This window comes from Hyperolius riggenbachi, chromosome 2, assembly GCF_040937935.1.
Source record: "Hyperolius riggenbachi isolate aHypRig1 chromosome 2, aHypRig1.pri, whole genome shotgun sequence".
In the NCBI taxonomy this organism is placed as follows: Eukaryota; Metazoa; Chordata; class Amphibia; order Anura; family Hyperoliidae; genus Hyperolius; species Hyperolius riggenbachi.
In genome coordinates this window covers 12921527-12940507 of record NC_090647.1, presented here as the reverse complement: position 1 = coordinate 12940507, position 18981 = coordinate 12921527, and the positions used below count along the sequence as shown (strand labels likewise).

Sequence of the window (18981 nt, the reverse complement as noted above, 5' to 3'; positions counted from 1 at the left end):
AGGCGACTCTCTACACCGGATGGGTTTATTATAGAGATATCTGCTCTTACGTTGGGTTGGGTGGAATGTGGACCTATGGGAGTCTATCACTAATGGTTTGCCTTTGTAGATTCTTTCACTAGGCTTCTACTACAGGTGGCAGCTGTCACTAAATGTTTTATTTTTTTTAACTTTCCTTTATTTCTTCAAAATAATATATGAAACATGAATGTGGAACAAGTAGCTTATGCCTATGTGTAGACTCATTCCGGACTGGAGATAAGTACACAGCTTGTAGTGCTTATCATTACAAATAGGCTGGCTCATTGGTTAACTTTATAGGAATACTGTAGGGGGGTCGGGGGAAAATGAGTTTAACTTACCCGTGGCTTCTAATGGTCCCCCGCGCAGCCACTCACCGATGCTCCGGCCCCGCCTCCGGTTCACTTCTGGAATTTCCAACTTTAAAGTCCGAAAACCACTGCGCTTTAGCGGCCAAACCCTCCCTCCCACTGATGTCACCAGAAGTGTATTTTGAAGACCCAGCATGGTCTGTACCTGCGCAGTACGCTCCTGGTGACATCAGCGGGAGCGAGGACATGGCAACGCAGGCGCAGTGGTTTTCAGACTTTAGTTTCAAACTTTTTATTTTGAAAAAAGCAATAAAAACTTCTTACAGCATTGGAATAGTGCCCCCAATGGGGCTAATTTCTGAGTTAAACATAGTATGTCATAAACACAAAAATAACGGTACTACAAATATAGCAGCATTTGGTACAGGTTACTCAATATATGAAATAGCAAACAAGTTCAAGGAGAGGCATATTCTAAATTTAAATGGAGAATGCACAAGATCGAAGGCCTAGTAGGGTAGAGGCGTTCATCCAAGGCTGCCATGTTTTGATGAATGATTCAAATGTGTCATTTGTGATAGCAAGCAACCTCTCCGAAATTACAATATCTAGTAAGGTCTGATCTACCATTTGTATTGAGAGTGTTGGCTGTAGCCACTGTCGGGCAATGTGCGATCTGGCAGCCTTGGCTATATGTTGTGCTAGACGATGTGGTGGGTGCTTCCACTTTTGAGGTTTATCTCCAAACAGGAGAAGTGCTGGGTCAGGACCTAGGGAGGTCTCAAGTGCTGTATTAATTGCTGATGTGATTTTGGCCCAGAAGTTCTGAACCTTCGGACAGTACCACCATATGTGTGCTATGTCTCCAATTCTTCCACAGTTTCTAAAGCAAAGGTTAGTTTTGGAGGCATCGATAGCGTGAAGTTTTAAGGGGGTGATATATGTACGATGGAGAATTTTATAGTTTGTTTCGGTGTGGGAATAGTAGTTACTGCCTTTTGACAGGGTAGTACAGCACTTAGACCATCTCTCTGGAGTGAGGGTAATCCCAAGGTCCGATTCCCAAGATATCATGGTCTTAAGTTTTTGTGGTTGGGAAGGCTGTGAAAGGGTAGAGTATAGTAAGGATATGAGGCCCCCTTCTAATGGTCTAAGGTCACACCACGCCTCATAAGATGAGCGTTGGGGTACAGTTGTGCCTTTTGAGCCTATGGATGTGATAAAATGATATAACTGCATTGCTGCAAAGTATTCAGATGGTGGCATGTCCATTTTGGATTTAAACTGGTCCCATGTGGGGATCCTGCCGTTAATTACCAGGTGCTTTAGTTGGGTGATTTCTTTATCTTTCCACCATTTGAAAGCTTTAGGATCCAGTCCTGGAGGAAACATAGGATTACCAAACAGTGGGAGTATTAAGGGAATTTTTGTCTGTAATTCTTTTTTATATCTGGAGTAACGCCATATGTGGAGAGAATGGGCAGATAAGGGAAAATTGTGCTTTAATGATGCAGGCAAGGGTGCCATGGACCACTGTAATGCTGGCAAGGTGAATGGATGCAGGAGGTCGGATTCTATTTGTGCCCATAGAGGGAAATTGAATTTGGAGTGTGTCTGTGCAAGTTGTGCTATCTGGGCAGCCCTGTAGTACGTCACGAGATTAGGGACTCCCAAGCCCCCCCTCGCTCGGTTAAGATACATGAGAGTGCGATTTATACGGCTCCTTTTGTTATTATTAATGAATTTAAAGATTTCATCTTGTAGGCCTTTAAGTTTTTGCTGAGTGACTAGAATTGGAAGAGTGCGAAATAAGTAGAGCAAGCGGGGGAGAAGGTTCATACGGATTGCCTGCACTCTACCTGTCCAGGAAATGGTTGGGAGATTCCACCTTGACAAGTCCCCGGTCAGTTTCAAGATCATAGGTTTGTAATTAAGCTCATAGAGATTAGTTGGGTTGGTAGAAATTGTTATCCCTAGATATGTAATGTATTTACGCTGAAGGATAAGGCCCAATGAGGACGTTAAATGCTCTGCCTGGACCTGTGGTAGATTAGTGAACATGATTTCTGTTTTGGCTACATTGAGTTGCAGGCCTGATATAGTTCCGAATTTTTTTACCAAAGTTAGGAGGTTAGGGATTGAGGTATGTGGTGAGGTGAGCGTAAGGAGCAGATCATCTGCAAAGAGGCTGGTTTTATAAATTTTGTCTGCTATTTTTATGCCTTGTATGTCTTGGGATCGCCTGATTTCTTCTGCCAAGGGCTCAATCACCAACGCAAAAAGCGCAGGTGAGAGCGGGCAGCCCTGCCTTGTACCTCTTTTAATTGGTATATTAATGGCGGTTGTAGATGGTAATTTCAGTTGGGCCAAAGGGTTTGAATATAGTCCCCGGATTGCTTGTAGGAAATTACCCCCTATGCCCACTCTTCCCAGAGCTTGCAACATGTACTCCCAGTCTATGGTGTCGAAGGCCTTCTCCATGTCTAACGCAACAAGTGCTAATGGCTCTTTTCGTTTTTTAGCGACATGGAGAAGGCCCACCACCTTTCTTACATTGTCAGGGGCCTGCCTGAAGGGAATGAACCCCACCTGGTCTTTGTGTATTAGTGGAGATAGGAATTTGTTTAGTCTGGAGACAAGAATGGACGTGAAAAGTTTGTAATCTAGGTTGAGGAGCGAGATGGGGCGATAGTTTTTGACGTCAAGGGGGTCCCTATTAGGTTTTGGTATTACTGCGATCATTGATTGTAAAAACTCAGCTGGAGGGGCCCTACCTAGAAGGATGGAGTTGTAGAATTTAAGGAGGTATGGAATGAGATGATTTTTGAATTTTTTGTAATACATGGCAGAGTAGCCATCAGGTGCAGGGGCCTTGCCATGTTTTAGGCGCTTGATTGAGTTTGTTAGCTCTTCCTCAGTAATAGGGAGATTGAGTTCTTGGGCCTTTTCAGGTCTAAGGGAGGGCATTGGTAAGTTTCGTAGGTATGAAGCTGGAGAGATATGGGACGGGGCAGTGGGCTTTGGTGCATAGAGGTCAGAATAGTAGTTAGCAAACTGTTGGTGAATTTTTAGAGGGTCCGAGGTGACACTGCCATTTTTGGTTCGGATTTGGAGGACTTTATTAAGGTGCTGGGTTTCTCTGAGTTTTTTTGCAAGCCAGGAATTAGGCTTATTATATTGGGCGTACAATTTAGAACGTGTCCATCTCAGTGCCTTTTCGGTTCTCAAGGATAGATTAATTTCTAATTGGGCTAAGGTCGATTCAATTTGTCTTTGTAGGTACAGAGTTGGAGTGCAGGCGTGTGCTATTTTTAGCTTGGAGAGCTTAAATTCTAAGTTAGATTGCTGCTCAAGCTTTTGTCTTTTGTGTTGTGCTGCTAAGCGTATTAAATGCCCCCTGATTGTAGCTTTATGAGCGAACCATACCGTTGAGGGTTGGACTGTTGGTGAGTCTTTAATTCTAAAATATTCTGATATATTTTCCTCAATGTCTAGCATATTTTCGGGGGAGGTTAATAGGCTCTCGTTTAATCTCCAGGGTGGTCGTGTTAAGGGCGTCGAAAGGGAAGTGCAAGTCGTTACCACCATGTCATGGTCTGACCATGAGCTTATATGTGTTCTTGAAAATATTAGGTTAGGTATAAGGGATGATGACATGTAGATTGCATCTATTCGCGAGTATGTTTTGTGAGCATGCGAGAAAAATGTGTATGCTCTGGTTTGAGGGTTATATTCCCTCCAAGTGTCTACTAAATGGATTGAGGCCATTAAGGATTGAAGAGCTTTTGATTGTTGTGTTTGCTTATGGCTGGAAACAGAAGATGATCTATCTAGGACCGGGTTGGGGGCTACATTGAAGTCCCCAGCCCAGATGATTTGAGCCTTGGGATACTGTTCAAGGACTTTGAGGATTGTTTTCACAGTGTGGATGGGTGACTCGGGAGGGGAGTACATATTGACTATACAGACTTCATTATTTTGTATTTGGCCATAGAGTATCATGTAGGTCCCATCATCATCCGATATCGTTCTATCTACTCTAAATGGCAGGGAGTTATGCAATAGGGTTATGACCCCTCTATGCTTGCTAGAGGCCGAAGAGGCAAAGCAGCGCCGAAAATTGCTGTGAAAGTATTTGGGGCTGGATGTTTTAGTAAAATGGGTCTCTTGGAGACAAATGATATCTGGAGAACATTTTTGGTAGTCTATAAATGCTTTCCTCCGTTTAGTTGGCGAGTTAAGGCCCTTCACATTGTGGGATAGTATCTTAAAGGAAGACATTTGTTTCATAGTAATTTAGGCTCGTTATCAGTGCTGCTGTACCTCCTCGACCTAGGTCAGGTATGTAAAAGTTAGCTGGGTTTTGTAACTTCTGTGGGATCCCGTAGTGCTTAAGACATTTAACAGAGTATTTTGTAGTACCTAGTAAGTAACAATAACAAACAAAGGAAAATAAATGATAAAGAGTATAACAGGTCGAGATCTCGTGGATCTCGAGTTTAGGCAAATCGCCTTTAGGTATGAATTGCAGAGACAGAGCTATTATGGCTCTGAGTGTGCATTCTATCATGTGGGAGACAGCACTGAATATTTCAGGCTACCACCCTATTCAAGATAAAAGTAAATGCATTCTATCTGCTGCTATTATGTCAACTGAAGTGCAACAGCACCACCTAGTGGGCAAAATAGCCAATTCTTATAACAGAAGAAACATATAAACTCTTAACTACTGAACAAATGACCCAAGGGGTCTGCAGACTGAGTATGATCAACCTTAAGGAGAGAAAAATGCAGGTCACAAATAAGAAGCAGGTGATGTCCCACAATGATCTATATCTTTGCTGAACCAGTAAAGTTTACATGTGTAAACTATAGTAGCCTCCTGGATCCCCGTGGTAGTGAAGGACATAGTTCTTGCGTCCCTTTTCCCTGCTGGTGGACCCCCCCAGTTAGTAGGGATAAAAGTGCTAGGATGGACGCTGCTTTTCTTGTTTAGTTCGCAAGTTGTAGCGCGTGGCTTAGGCTAGTGTAGGGACTGCAAGGTGTGGGCTCATGTACTTGAGTCAGAGTAAAGTTAAAATGGGGGTGATCGGCAGGAATCCAGGAAAGTCATTGATCGTACATGTGTGGGGTCAATATCACCTTAGGAAACGGGTGACTCTTACATATGGAACACTGCAAGGAGTTTCTCGGGGTCATACTCACGCCTAAGTAGCGTCAGTAGTATCGGGTGGTTTCTCTTGTAACTAAGTCCCGGATGAAGAGGCTTGTGACGAGCGTTTCCTCGAAGTGTGGGTAGACCAGACACGGTTAGGCCGCGGGCCTTTTTGTGGTAGCGGGTCTTGGGGCATAGGCTCCATCGGGATCCCCACGGTCTCCAGGTGCCTGCGGGCTTCTTCTAGGTTACATGCAGTGTAAGCCTTCTCCTTATGGGTAAAGGTGATGGAGAAGGGGAATCCCCATCGATATTTCACGGAGGCCTTCTGGAGAGATGTGGTGATTGGTCTGAGTGCTCTCCGTCTTTGTATAGTGGATGGGGCCAAGTCGGCGTATAATTGGACCGAGGTGGGAACCCCTGGCAGGGCAGTGAGGTTGCGGGCAGCCTCCAGGACTATCCAATTTCCAACAACGACAAATTGGGGCTTTAAGTGAACAAGTATTCGTCTTTTATTTCTTCATATCAAAAAGGTCTTCATAGCAACGGACACACAAGTCCGTATCACCACGGACGGTGGTTCTCTCTGGACGCTGGTCCATTTGGTGTTGGTCTTCATATCTTTACAGATTGTGGTCTGTGATCTTCTTTTGGATCCACGTGTGATATACATGTATACTGAATGCCTCTGAGGAAGCGATCTCTGATCGTGAAACACGTGTCAGGCAATCGGTTTTGGTTGTTATTGAAATTTCTGGAAATGATGTCTACTTGTGTGTCCGTTGCTATGAAGACCTTTTTGATATGAAGAAATAAAAGACGAATACTTGTTCACTTAAAGCCCCAATTTGTCGTTGTTGGAAATTGGATGTGTATTAGGGGTGGAACTGTACTTTTGTGTTTTATCTGTAACGTGTAGCCTCCAGGACTATGTCACGAACTTCTTCGTATTGAAATTTTAATATGACGTCCCGGGGAAGATCTTTGTTCCGTGGTCTGGCCAGCGCCCTATGTATCCTCACCATGCGGAAAGATGCAGGATCTGTTTGTGGTAGAAGGTCCTTGAAGAGGTTTAAGGCCGTTGACTTCAGGTCCTCTACGGATTCCGGAAGGCCTCGGATTCTTATGTTCGCTCTTCTGCTCCTATTCTCCATGTCCTCTAATCTTAGTTCGAGGGTTTCTATTTTGGTTGATTGGTCATCTATGGCAGTCTTATCCTCCTCAAGAGCGTCGGAGATGGAGTCCGTTTGCTTCTCGAGATCCGCCACACGGTCTCCCAGTTCCCTGATTTGGGTGGTGAAATCGCGGACGGCTTCCTTCAGCTCCGCTCTAAAGACCCGTGTTATATCTTCTAATAAGGTATCCAGGGAGGGGGTCTGAGCAGTGCCTGGCATGTTAGCAGGAGAGCGTGGGAGGGCGGCTGTCTTGGGTGAAGACTGTTTTGTAGATGCCGGAGGCTCGTCGGTCATCTTAGTTTCTGTGGCGCGTGGCGCCGACGGTTTTGCTTTTGGTGTGGCTGCCGAGAGAGACGGATTTTGTTGCTCCTTTTTTGCTTTACCTCTCCGCGACATACCAAGGGTGATCTGCGTCAGTTTTGAGGCATGTAGACGCCGATTAGCAGCTGCTATAAGCCGAAGGGTGGCAGCCTGAAAGCGGAGCTACAGGAACTACTTCATGCTCCGTTCGCGCCGCGCATGCGCCCCCCGGTTTTCAGACTTTAAAGTCTGAAATTCCAAAAGTGAACCGGAGGCGGGGCCGGAGCATCGGTGAGTGGCTGCGCCAACACAGGATGTCTGCGGGGGACCATTAGAAGCCCCGGGTAAGTTCAACTCATTTTCCCCCGACCCCCCTACAGTATTCCTTTAAATATGACCATGTGCAAAGTGTTCATTTCCCAAACAGTACAGAGGAGAGAACTGAGAACATGCTATGACAACTATCAATGTCAGTCAGTTGAGCCGCCCTCTCTCCTGGATTCTATTTCATTTCAAATTACTATGCGCCTAAATAAAACATAAGCCATCTTGTCTTAGCTCTATAATATCTGAAGCCAGATGTACTTTCCAGTCACTAAACCTACTGTATATGTAAGTATCAGCCTAGAGTAGCCCAGAAGCCTATTTAACCACTTCAACACTAAGGGGTTTTCCAGTTATGGACCACAGCAATCCCATTCATTCATCAATAAATGTATCACTACTTATCCCAATGATCCATACTTTGTTTTTTTTCTGCCACTAAATATGCTTTCTTTGCATGGTAAATTTGGCTAACAATTAATTTATATACATTTTAATGGGAATAAGAAGGAAAGAAATGAAAAAAAAATATTTATCAGGTTTCAGCCATTATAGTTTTAAAATAAAACTTTTGACTGTAATTAAAACCCACACATTTTATTTGGCCATTTCTCTCGGTTATTACAAATGATGACCCTAGTAGTGTTGGGTGAACACCTGGATGTTCGAGTTCGGGAAAGTTCGCCGAACATGGCGCTTTTGGGGGCCCTATGGGGTCGCAGGCATAAGGGGGGAGCATGACCCGATCGCAGGGGGGGGGGGGTCGGAAATTCCCCCCACCTCCTCCGCTAGCGCTCCCCCCTCTGCCCGCTTCCCCATACAAAAGTTTCAGGAAGTACCGGTCCGGTGGTAGTGGGTGGCTGGCAGTGGGCGGCACTGTGAAGTGAGTGACTGAGGAGGAGGAGTCCGGAGAGTGACGCGTTGAGGGAGGCCGGGCAGCGGGCGGTTCAGCAGTAGTACCGTACTACTGCTGAACCGCCCGCTGCCCGGCCTCCCTCAACGCGTCACTCTCCGGACTCCTCCTCCTCAGTTCGGCCCTGTTCGGCGGCCAATTAGTAGTTCGGGGCGAACCCGAACTTAAAAGGCCGAACACCATCAGGTGTTCGGCCGAACTCGAACATCACCCGAACAGGGTGATGTTCTGCAGAACCCGAACAGTGGCGAACACTGTTCGCCCAACACTAGACCCTAGTACAAGGTATGGCAACAATATTTTATTTGGAAATAAAGGTGTAATTTTTTTATGCTTTTCCACTGTACATTATAAATAATTACAGGCCCTTATTTGCAAGAAAATCATGCCCTCAACATATAAAAACATATATATAATATAACATATAAATCTGAGTCCCTAATGTAACAATTTATATACTTTCTTCCAAGTTTCGTCACTTTGGCCATTTTTTTTAATTTAAATTTTTATATATTTATTTTTTACTATGAGGGAAAGAAAGGGGTTAGCTGCATTTTTATTTATATGTAAAGGTTTTTTCTTTTAGTGGAGAAATATTATAGTATAGTGCACTATTATAGGTGTCCACTAGAGGGCACCTTCTAACTATATAGCCCCAGAAGAGTCAGGACGGAAGCAGGAGATTTGGGCGCTTGAGACAAGTGGACAAAAAGGGCGCCCCATTCACTCCCATTATAAATATCGTTTAATGGGCGCCGAACAGGGAAAAAAGGGCGCCGGAGATTATTAACGTTTTACAAACGGCGCCCGGAGATTTTTAATGTTTTATAACTGAGCTTGTGATGATTTAACTTTACAAAATGAGCCCGTGACGAATAACGTTTATAAAAATACTAAACATATTTATCCTGTTTAATTAAAACATTATTTAACATTTTAACCCTTACTGTTTGTAAAACATTATTATTCACAAAATAAAGCGATCAGTACGTAACGTAAATTGCAATATATTTTTTACAATTACTATTTGTAAAACATTTCTAAAACATTATTATCCACCCAAAAAAAATATTTAAATTTTTTTATTTACATTTTTTATTTATTAATGTTTGTAAAACCTTATTATCCATAGGGGGTCTTAGGTTTAGGCACCACCAGGGGAGTCTTAGGTTTAGGCACCACCAGGGGGGTCTTAGGTTTAGGCACCACCAGGGGGTCTAGGGGTTAGGGATAGGTACAGGGAGGGCTTTGGGGTGGTTCGTTTTAGGCACCACCAGGGGGGTCTTAGGTTTAGGCACCACCAGGGGGTCTAGGGGTTAGGGATAGGTACAGGGAGGGCTTTGGGGTGGTTAGGTTTAGGCACCATCAGGGGGGTCTTAGGTTTAGGCACCACCAGGGGGTCTAGGAGTTAGGGATAGGTACAGGGAGGGTTCTGTGTGAGAGTAGGGTTAGGTATAGTTTTAGTACAATTTTAATAATACTAATCAACAGTTATTAAGAATGTACTTATATTAATATCATTGTTATAAACAATATTTTCACATTTTATTATAATAATAAACGATAAATCAAGATTATTCATAACAATATATAATTATAATGTTTAAACAAATATTACTGTTTTTTTAACAAACGTAATTATAAGTTTCAGTTTAGAAACAGGGAAGATTAACGTTTTAAGATTTGCCGATTTCATACACATTATTTAATGATTTATAAATTCTTAAAACACTATTTGTAAACAAAATTCTACACAATATTTTTATAAACGATAATACTGCTTATCGTTTACGCCAGGGGTTTCAAACTCGCAGCCCGCGGGCCATTTGCGGCCCTCGATACAATATTTTGTGGCCCTCGCTGGCAAAAGCTTCCTTATAGTTCGCTTCAGTGCTCCCAAGTAATCCGCAGCATCCCCACCGCTAAACGAGGGCCGCTAAACGAGGGCTGCAGAGCCCCCAAATCGCCCGGGGGATAACCTGCTGGCATTTCCTGGAAGGGGCAGAGCTTTCAGCTTCAGCTCTGCCCCTCCTGACGTCAATCGCTGCACGGATCACCGCCTCTCCCCGCCCCTCTCTGTGAAGGAAGAGTGAGAGGGGCGAGCAGAGGCGGCGATGCGCCGCGATTGTGAAATTCCTTATGCGGCCCAGCCTCATCCTGACTTTACCTCCTGCGGCCCCCAGGTAAATTGAGTTTGAGACCCCTGGTTTACACCATGCGCCCTTTTTTCCCGACGCCCTTTTTTGATGTACGCATTTTGTAAGCTACAGACTCGTGTAGTGTTGCTGAAACTTTTCCAAGTTTGATCACAATTTTGAAAACAACTTTTTTTTTAATGATGGATTGAGTTTGTCCCTACCTAATTTTTATGTAACAGGGGCCCAAGCTATAAGACACATCAAAATGTATTCTACAACTCATGATTCAACTGAGGTCATGTACACGCCATTTGATAACAAACTGGATGCACAGCAATCAATTATTCTCAAGGTGTACCTATTGCTTTTTTTTTGTAAGCCATCTTTTGCACTAATTGTTATAGCCATTGTTTGTTTGCATTGCCCCAGAAGTGTCAGGATATAAAAAAAAGACCAGAAATGTCACCATTGTGGAAAGCTAACAATCAAGGCTAATCAGAACTGGAGATATTGTGTAATGCTGGGAATACACGGTTCGTTTTTGCCTTCGTTTAAACCTTCGATTCGTTCGGTAAACGAATCGAGTGTTGAAAACGTATGTGAAAATAGTCATAATCTCATTATAGTTTCGATTAATAGACCCCAAAAACGAACGACTAGTGATCGAACATGTTTGATATTATCTCTCTTTATCCATCTAATCGAGCCATTGGTAGGCTTGATGGCTGTTCAGATCGATTATACATTCGTTTTTGCTAGTCCGTCCCTGTAAAAAGGGATTTTCGTTTCGTTTCTTTGCAGCCTTCGATCATTGGAAAAACGAAACCATCAGAATCGGAAAAAAAAACTAAACCGTGGGTGGTGATATTAACCGTATGACTGATTATTTCGGGATCGAAAAGGACAAAAGGCACAATCGAAACGAAGGTTTAAACGAAGGCAAAAACGAACCGTGTATTCCCAGCATAAGCTACCGACTTGTGTAGATGTGTTTTCCAACATGCAGATCTCTGTAGGTCTGACTGACATTTGGTTTGTGGGATAGATGGGCGTTCTTTGTTTATATTTTAGATACCAGCCTACAGTGTATTTGTGCCTTTAGGCTGAGAATAATATGCTACTCCGGAAGAAGTAAATTATACAACCATCATATTCACGAAACTCGTCAAGTATGGAGTATATCTCGGCTATTGTGTATTTTTTGCAATTTGAGTACATACGGATAGTGTTGGGCCGAACAGTTCGCCTGGCGAACCTCTCTGGGCCTCTTACTACTTCCGGGTCACAATGACCCGGAGTAGTACGCCTGCGCTGCCCGGCGGAGCGCGTCCTAGATCGCGCTCCTGTTGCCGGGCACTCTCTGCGCATGAGTGTGACGTCACGTCACGCACATGCGCAGAGAGTGCCCGGCAACGGGAGCGCGATCTAGGACGCGCTCCGCCAGGCAGCGCAGGCGTACTACTCCGGGTCATTGCGACCCGGAAGTAGTAAGAGGCCCATGGATTTAGAGATGTTCGCCGGCGAACGGTTCGGGAACCGTTCGCCACATCTCTACATACGGACACTCTGATCAAAGTGTGACCTCACAAGTTTTTATAGAGTGGAGCTCACTACTTGAGAGTGAATTCCATCTACGACACGCATCGAGACATCGACTATATCTCGGCCATTGTATATTTATTGCTATTTGAGTATATACGGACACTCTGATCCCGGTGTGACCCCACTATAGTTTTTATAGAGTGAGGGTCACTACTTGGGAGTTAAATCTGTTCAAAGGTCCCCCATACAGGGGAGCAAAATTGTATTAGGAATTATTATAATTGTATATAACACTGATTACTGTGATGGCTAATATCAGCTTGTGACTGTTCTAGCTACATGCACATTTTCTTAAGTATGTTTTATGTGTTTATAATAAAATATATGTTTTATTTATTACATGATCTGACTCAAAACTCGTCTCTACATCTCTGAATATATTGAGAAATTGGTTGTCCCCAAAAGCCCAATTTGCCCATATCAAGATTAGCATCTTATGAGGACTAAAAGGGACATACCCTTATGTAACTTTATTGGATAATGTTATTTACCAGGACCGATTGGTCCATCTACACTTAGGGCATTTAAATCATATGGACTTGTGTGGTTTTGCTGAAACCTTCCCAAGTTTGATCATAATTTTGAAAATTACATTTTTTTCATGATGGATTGAGGCAGGGAACACACTTGACTTTCAGTTTTCCGCGCTCGTTTTTCTGCATACTTTTTCTGCACACCAAGTGTGTTTCCATGCAGGAAAACGCGCACGTTTTTTCATAGCAGCTGATGTAATTGATACAGAAAACTGACAAAATGTGCAGAATCAGGATGCAGAATGTCAGTTTTTTTTCTGCGCGCGAACAACACAGTAAGTGTGTACTAGCTCATTGATTAACATGAGTTCTCAGTTTTTCTGTGCAGAAAACGCGCACGAAAACAGTCAAGTCAAACCCTGCCTCAGTTTGTCCCTACCTATTTTTTATGTGACAGTGGTCCAAGCTATAAAACACATCAACATTTTTTCTACAAGTCATTATGATTAAAATGAGGTCACATAGGTATGTCATTTGATAACAAACTGGATGCACAGCAATCCATAATTCTCAAGTTGAGCCTATGGCTTTTTGCATTTTTTTTAGATAGGGACTGGTTAGCGTTAGGAGTAACAAAGACGCAAATGATCATTTAACCTGCTGGGCGGAATGGACGAGCTCAGCTCATCCACTACAGCCGGAGGCTGCCGCTCAGGCCCTGCAGGGCCAATTATTATCAAATAAAAAGGAGAACACGCAGCCGGCACTTTGCCAGCCGCGTGTGCTACCTGATCGCCGCCGCAGCGCGGCGATGCGCCGCGTGCAGCGGCGATGCACCGCGTGCAGCGGCGAAAGAGGGTCCCCCCAGCCGCCCGAGCCCAGCGCAGCCGGACCAAACAGTTCCGGCCAGCGCTAAGGGCTGGATCGAAGGCGGCTGACGTCAGGACGTCCATGACGTCACTCCGCTCGTCGCTATGGCGACGAGGAAAGCAAAACATCGCAGCCCTTCTTGTTACTTCTGATCGCCGGAGGCGATCAGAAGTACGCATTCAGAGCGCCCTCTAGTGGGATTTCATGCAATAGTTGGCTGCATGCAATAGTTTTTTTTTTTATTAAAAAAAAACTGTCCGGTCGCCAGCCTGGCGATCTTAATAGAATGCCAGGCTGGTTAATTGCCATAAAATGATTATGGCGGCAACAGGGATCTGAGCGAATGGTCGCTCAGTGAACTGTCATGATGGTCACACACACCGCATGTTGCTAAACATCATTTAACTAATTTTCGTTAAATGATATTCACGATATAGCAAAAACAATCATGTATTGTGAAAATGTTGCCCGTCACAAAAAAAGTAATCGCAAACACTGGTTGGTTTAGGGACCTTATGATCCCTTGCACCAATCATTGCGTTGGGGGGAAATGTGTGGGGACATTTATTTCCCCTATTTTTTATTTTAACATTAAAACATTTTTTTATATTTTATTTTTATTTTTTTATTTTTTTTCGAGCAGAGACCGGGTTCATTGAAGGACTGGGAAAACACTGATTGGCTAAGGGATCACATGACCAATCAGTGCAACCAGAAGGGTCAAGGGATCACATAATCCCTTTGACCAATCAGTACTGGGGTCACATGCAACATGCGTATGCACAACGTGCGCGCGCACGTGCACTACAGGACGTTACTGGAAGTAATTACTTCCTGTATGTAGCTGTTCACAATGATTGCTGTTCCAGTGCTTACAGCGATCATTGTGGCAGAATTACTGCACCTGTGCAGTACAGCGTGGACAACGTGGCCATGATTGACAGCACCGCTCACGCAGGTGCTGTACAAGGCCGACCCTGAGGTTGGCCTCAGTAACGGCGGGGATACCGGGACGCGGGCTGCGAGCAGAGCTGCATCGTGGGGCATGTCACCGGGAAGGAGCTGGAGGAAGCCACTGGTAAGTAGATCAGGGAAAGGGGGGGCCTTAAAGCCTTGTTGATTCCTTTAAGGGGGCACCGAACAGGTAGAGGAACCATCCATTCTCTTGCACCGATCTGTTCTGCGGCGGGAATGCGCATGCGTGCATGTGAGAGCATCGGCGATGGGTCGCAGCGGCAAGTTTTTTGATGGCCGTATCTCCTATGACCTGGAGGCTTGAGCTGCCTCCTTTTTGGATGTAGGAGATACATCCTGAAAGCTAAAGTGGTTTAAAGGTGCCCCAATCAAATCCTCAACTACTTATAGAACCAAGAAAGCCCTGATTTTTCAGTCTCTTAAACATGCTAAACGTCTGTTGGCGAATCTCCTTAGTTCTAGCACCATAGATGATCGGGTTCATCAGCGGAGGAACAACAACATAAAGGTTGGCAAAGATAATGTGGAACTGCTGAGAAATGTGTTTGTGGCCAATTCTGTGGGCTATAAAGCTAAAGAATGCCGGTATATAGAAGAGGATGATGACACAGATGTGGGAGATGCAGGTATTGAAGGCCTTGGAACGCGCCTCTGTGGATCGGAGCCTGAGAACTGCAGAGATTATACTAGTGTAAGATACAATAATAAGGATCATGTCTAACACAGGAACACAGACTACTATGACCATCCCATACACCACATTAACTATTATGTCAGCTGTAGCCAATCTGGCCACCGACATGTGTTCACAATAGGTGTGTCCTATGATGTTACTTTGTTGGAACGGCAATCGGTTGACGAGGAGAACATCTGGTGTTATTATACAGAAACTTCTGATGATGGACATGATGGTCATCTTCTGAATGAAGGAGCTGGTGATTTTTGTAGAGTACGTTAAAGGGTGACAAATTGCATTATAACGGTCATACGCCATGGTCAGCAGAATGCCAGACTCTACCCCAAAGTTAAAATGAATAAAAAAGACTTGGGTGAGACATCCAATGAAAGAGATTTTATGAGAGCCAAACCAGAATATGCTGAGGGTCTTCGGGACGGTGGAGGAGCTCAGGAAGACATCAGTGATGGACAACATCATGAGGAAGATGTACATGGGCTGGTGGAGACTCTTATTGGCGGAGATGACCAGAATCATGATGAAGTTCCCCAGGAGAGACAAGAAGTACATGATGGAGAACAGGATGGAGAGCAGCAGATGTGAGTCCTCCAGACCAGGAATTCCCACCAGTAAGAAATACTCAGGGTGGAAATGGGTGGAATTGAACATATCGTGGGCCATTTTGTTTCACAACTATTCATACTGTGTCAGTCCTTTTAATGAAAAGCATGATTGTAATCAGTGGTGCACAGTGAAAACCTTTCTGTAAATTATAACATACTTAACAAGACCACACATTTTTTTTATTATTTAAACAAATCCATGTTAGGTGAATTCCTATAAAGCTCAGACCCTCCCAAAGTCCTCCCACATGTTCTGGTCTTTCCATGTCAGACACTAGGCATGAGCGAGAACCCCTGTGGAAGTCTTGAGAGAGTTTAATCAAACTTCAGGTAGTTCTACACATTTTTGGTGAAACGGTTTTGCATATTGCATTGAAGTCAATAGGGCAGAATGTAGCAGTTAATAGGAAAGTCTCCATACATGCTATAATCTCCAAATTTGTTAGTTAAGTAAAGAATAGTGGAAACAAGGGGAAAAAAATCTATTTTAAATTTACGATAGGAATTTTTTTGTACACGTGGTCAAGGCCGGATTACAGCTCAGGAGCCTGTAGGCACATAAGCCTCAGCACTGTAAACCCCACCCCTTAATACAGACCACACCCCTCACACACACACCCCCATAGACATTCAGATGTGCTTCCTGCCCCCCTTCCCCCTTGCTAGCTGTAGGTTCCCCAGTAAAGGTTAGCCAGCTATAGGTTCCACCAGTATAGGTTAGTCAGCTATAGGTGCCACCAGTATAGGTTAGCCAGCTATAGGTGCCACCAGTATAGGTTAGCCAGCTATAGGGGCCACCAGTATAGGTTAGCCAGCTATAGGCGCTGCAGTATTGGTTAGCCAGCTATAGAGGCCACCAGTATAGGTTAGCCAGCTATAGGCACCGCAGTATTGGTTAGCCAGCTATAGGTGCCATGTGCCTTAATATTAGTTACTCCCCCCATGTATGTAACCATATTTGCCTCATTATTAGGTAGCCCCCTCCCATAAAGGTACCCAGATCTTCCCTTTAGGTGGCTTCTTCCCTCCTTAGAACCCGTCTGTCCGTTAGCAAGAGGTAGGCGGCAAAGGGTCTCTTTTTCTCTCTCCCTCCATCTATTCCTCCCTCCCGCCGAACATTATTGAGTGAGCGGCATGTATGTGGATGACAATTACTCACCGTCTCCATGCGCTCCATCGCTGACATCTCTCTTTCTCAGCAGCGCGCCACCAGCATCCTCTCTATGGGTACAGCGTGTGATATGTCGGCACGTGCCGGCGCGTCAGAGATGCCACTGCCTGTAACCATGGAGAGGATGCTAGGAGCGCGCTGCTGAGAAACAGAGAGATGCCAGCCATGGAGCACATGAAGCCAGTAAGTACCTGTCAGCGCTCACCACCAGGGCCGGTTCTAGAATTTTTGCTGCCTGAGGCAAACTTGAGGATGTGCCCCCCCCCCATTTGGAATGATCCCACAGCACCCGCCAGAGGAAAGGGGGGCAGCTGTTGGCTGGAGGGGGGGCCTGATTTTTTTCCCTCTCCTCCCCCAATATGCAGAACAGCAGCGACATCATAAAGGTACTTACGTCCAGTGGTACTCACCGCCAGGTCGTGATCACGCTTACGCGTGGATTCACGACCATTTTGACGCATTCCGCCTCGGACACGCTAAGCCGTGAATAGATTTTCAACCACGAAAATCTGCTTCGGCTTCGCGTGAATGCGGACAGAAATCCGCATTCACGCTCGTGAAACCCGGCGCTGAAGTCGTGGTTAGCGGAAATGCGTCAAAATATGCGGAAGTGACACATTGCAGGCCAATCAGAGGGCCCCAGCCAGGCCCTAGCAACCAATCACAGGAGGGGAGCTATGCCCTTCCCTCCTGAATATAAAGCGGCGGCCATGATGGAAAAGCTCTGTCCTTGCTAGACTGTGGTGCTGAGAGGATTATCTCCAGGCCATTGTTGTTTGAGCAAGTGCATTTATTGTGTTAAAAACAAAGCGTTTTTTTTTGCTAACACTGCTCTTATACTGTACACAGTTAGCTAGTCAGTGAGTGATTGCTGTAGTTAGTTGTAGTCAGTGTAGTGTAGTGGGAGTGTGGGAGTCTAGTGATTATTTAACTGTGTGTAGTGCAGGCAGGTTCAGTGCTGCAGTGTAGTCAGTGTAGTGGGAGTGGGGATTATCTGGATGTAGTGCAGGCAGGCAGGTTAGTGCAGCTGCAGTGTTCACTTGTATATTCCAGTGACAGTTATACACTTGTACTATTTGCAGGCAGCCAGTCACACCGCCGGCGCCGCTACTCTCTGCCAGCGCTGTTCATTCATTCTGTCAGTGACCTTGTGCCGTGCCCAGTGCCCACTGCTCGCTCGCTGGCATATAAGCATCTCATTACACACTTGTATATTATTTCAGTGACAGTTATACACTTCACTTGTACTATTTGCAGGCAGCCAGTCACACCGCCGGCACCGCCACTCTCTGCCAGCGCTGTTCATTCATTCTGTCAGTGACCTTGTGCCGTGCCCAATGCCCACTGCTCGCTCGCTGGCATATAAGCATCTCATTACACAGTGTGACATCCTTGTGTGCCCACTGCATCCTTCAGTGACCTAGTTGTATATCCAGTGCCCACTGCTGTGCCCACTGCATCCTTCAGTGACCTTGTACTGTGCCCACTGCATCCTTCAGTGACCTAGTTGTATATCCAGTGCCCACTGCTGTGCCCACTGCATCCTTCAGTGACCTTGTACTGTGCCCACTGCATCCTTCAGTGACCTAGTTGTATATCCAGTGCCCACTGCTGTGCCCACTGCATCATTCAGTGACCTTGTACTGTGCCCACTGCATCCTTCAATGACCTAGTTGTATATCCAGTGCCCACTGCTGTGCCCACTGCATCCTTCAGTGACCTTGTACTGTGCCCACTGCATCCTTCAGTGACCTAGTTGTATATCCAGTGCCCACTGCTGTGCCCACTGCATCCTTAAGTGACCTTGTACTGTGCCCACTGCATCCTTCAGTGACCTAGTTGTATATCCAGTGCCCACTGCTGTGCCCACTGCATCCTTCAGTGACCTTGTACTGTGCCCACTGCATCCTTCAGTGACCTAGTTGTATATCCAGTGCCCACTGCATCCTTCAGTGACCTTGTACTGTGCCCACTGCATCCTTCAGTGACCTAGTTGTATATCCAGTGCCCACTGCTGTGCCCACTGCATCCTTCAGTGACCTTGTACTGTGCCCACTGCATCCTTCAGTGACCTAGTTGTATATCCAGTGCCCACTGCTGTGCCCACTGCATCCTTCAGTGACCTTGTACTGTGCCCACTGCATCCTTCAGTGACCTAGTTGTATATCCAGTGCCCACTGCTGTGCCCACTGCATCCTTCAGTGACCTTGTACTGTGCCCACTGCATCCTTCAGTGACCTAGTTGTATATCCAG

At 45.2% G+C, this 18981-nt stretch overlaps 1 protein-coding gene across 1 annotated transcript; it reads right to left on the bottom strand.

Moving 5' to 3' along the window:
- Nucleotides 1-14633: 14633 nt before the first annotated feature.
- Nucleotides 14634-15614, bottom strand: LOC137544590 (olfactory receptor 52H1-like). The gene has a single exon (XM_068265687.1). It carries the CDS (start codon nucleotides 15612-15614, stop codon nucleotides 14634-14636), a length of 981 nt encoding a protein of 326 aa, XP_068121788.1.
- Between the last annotated feature and the right edge of the window lie 3367 nt (nucleotides 15615-18981).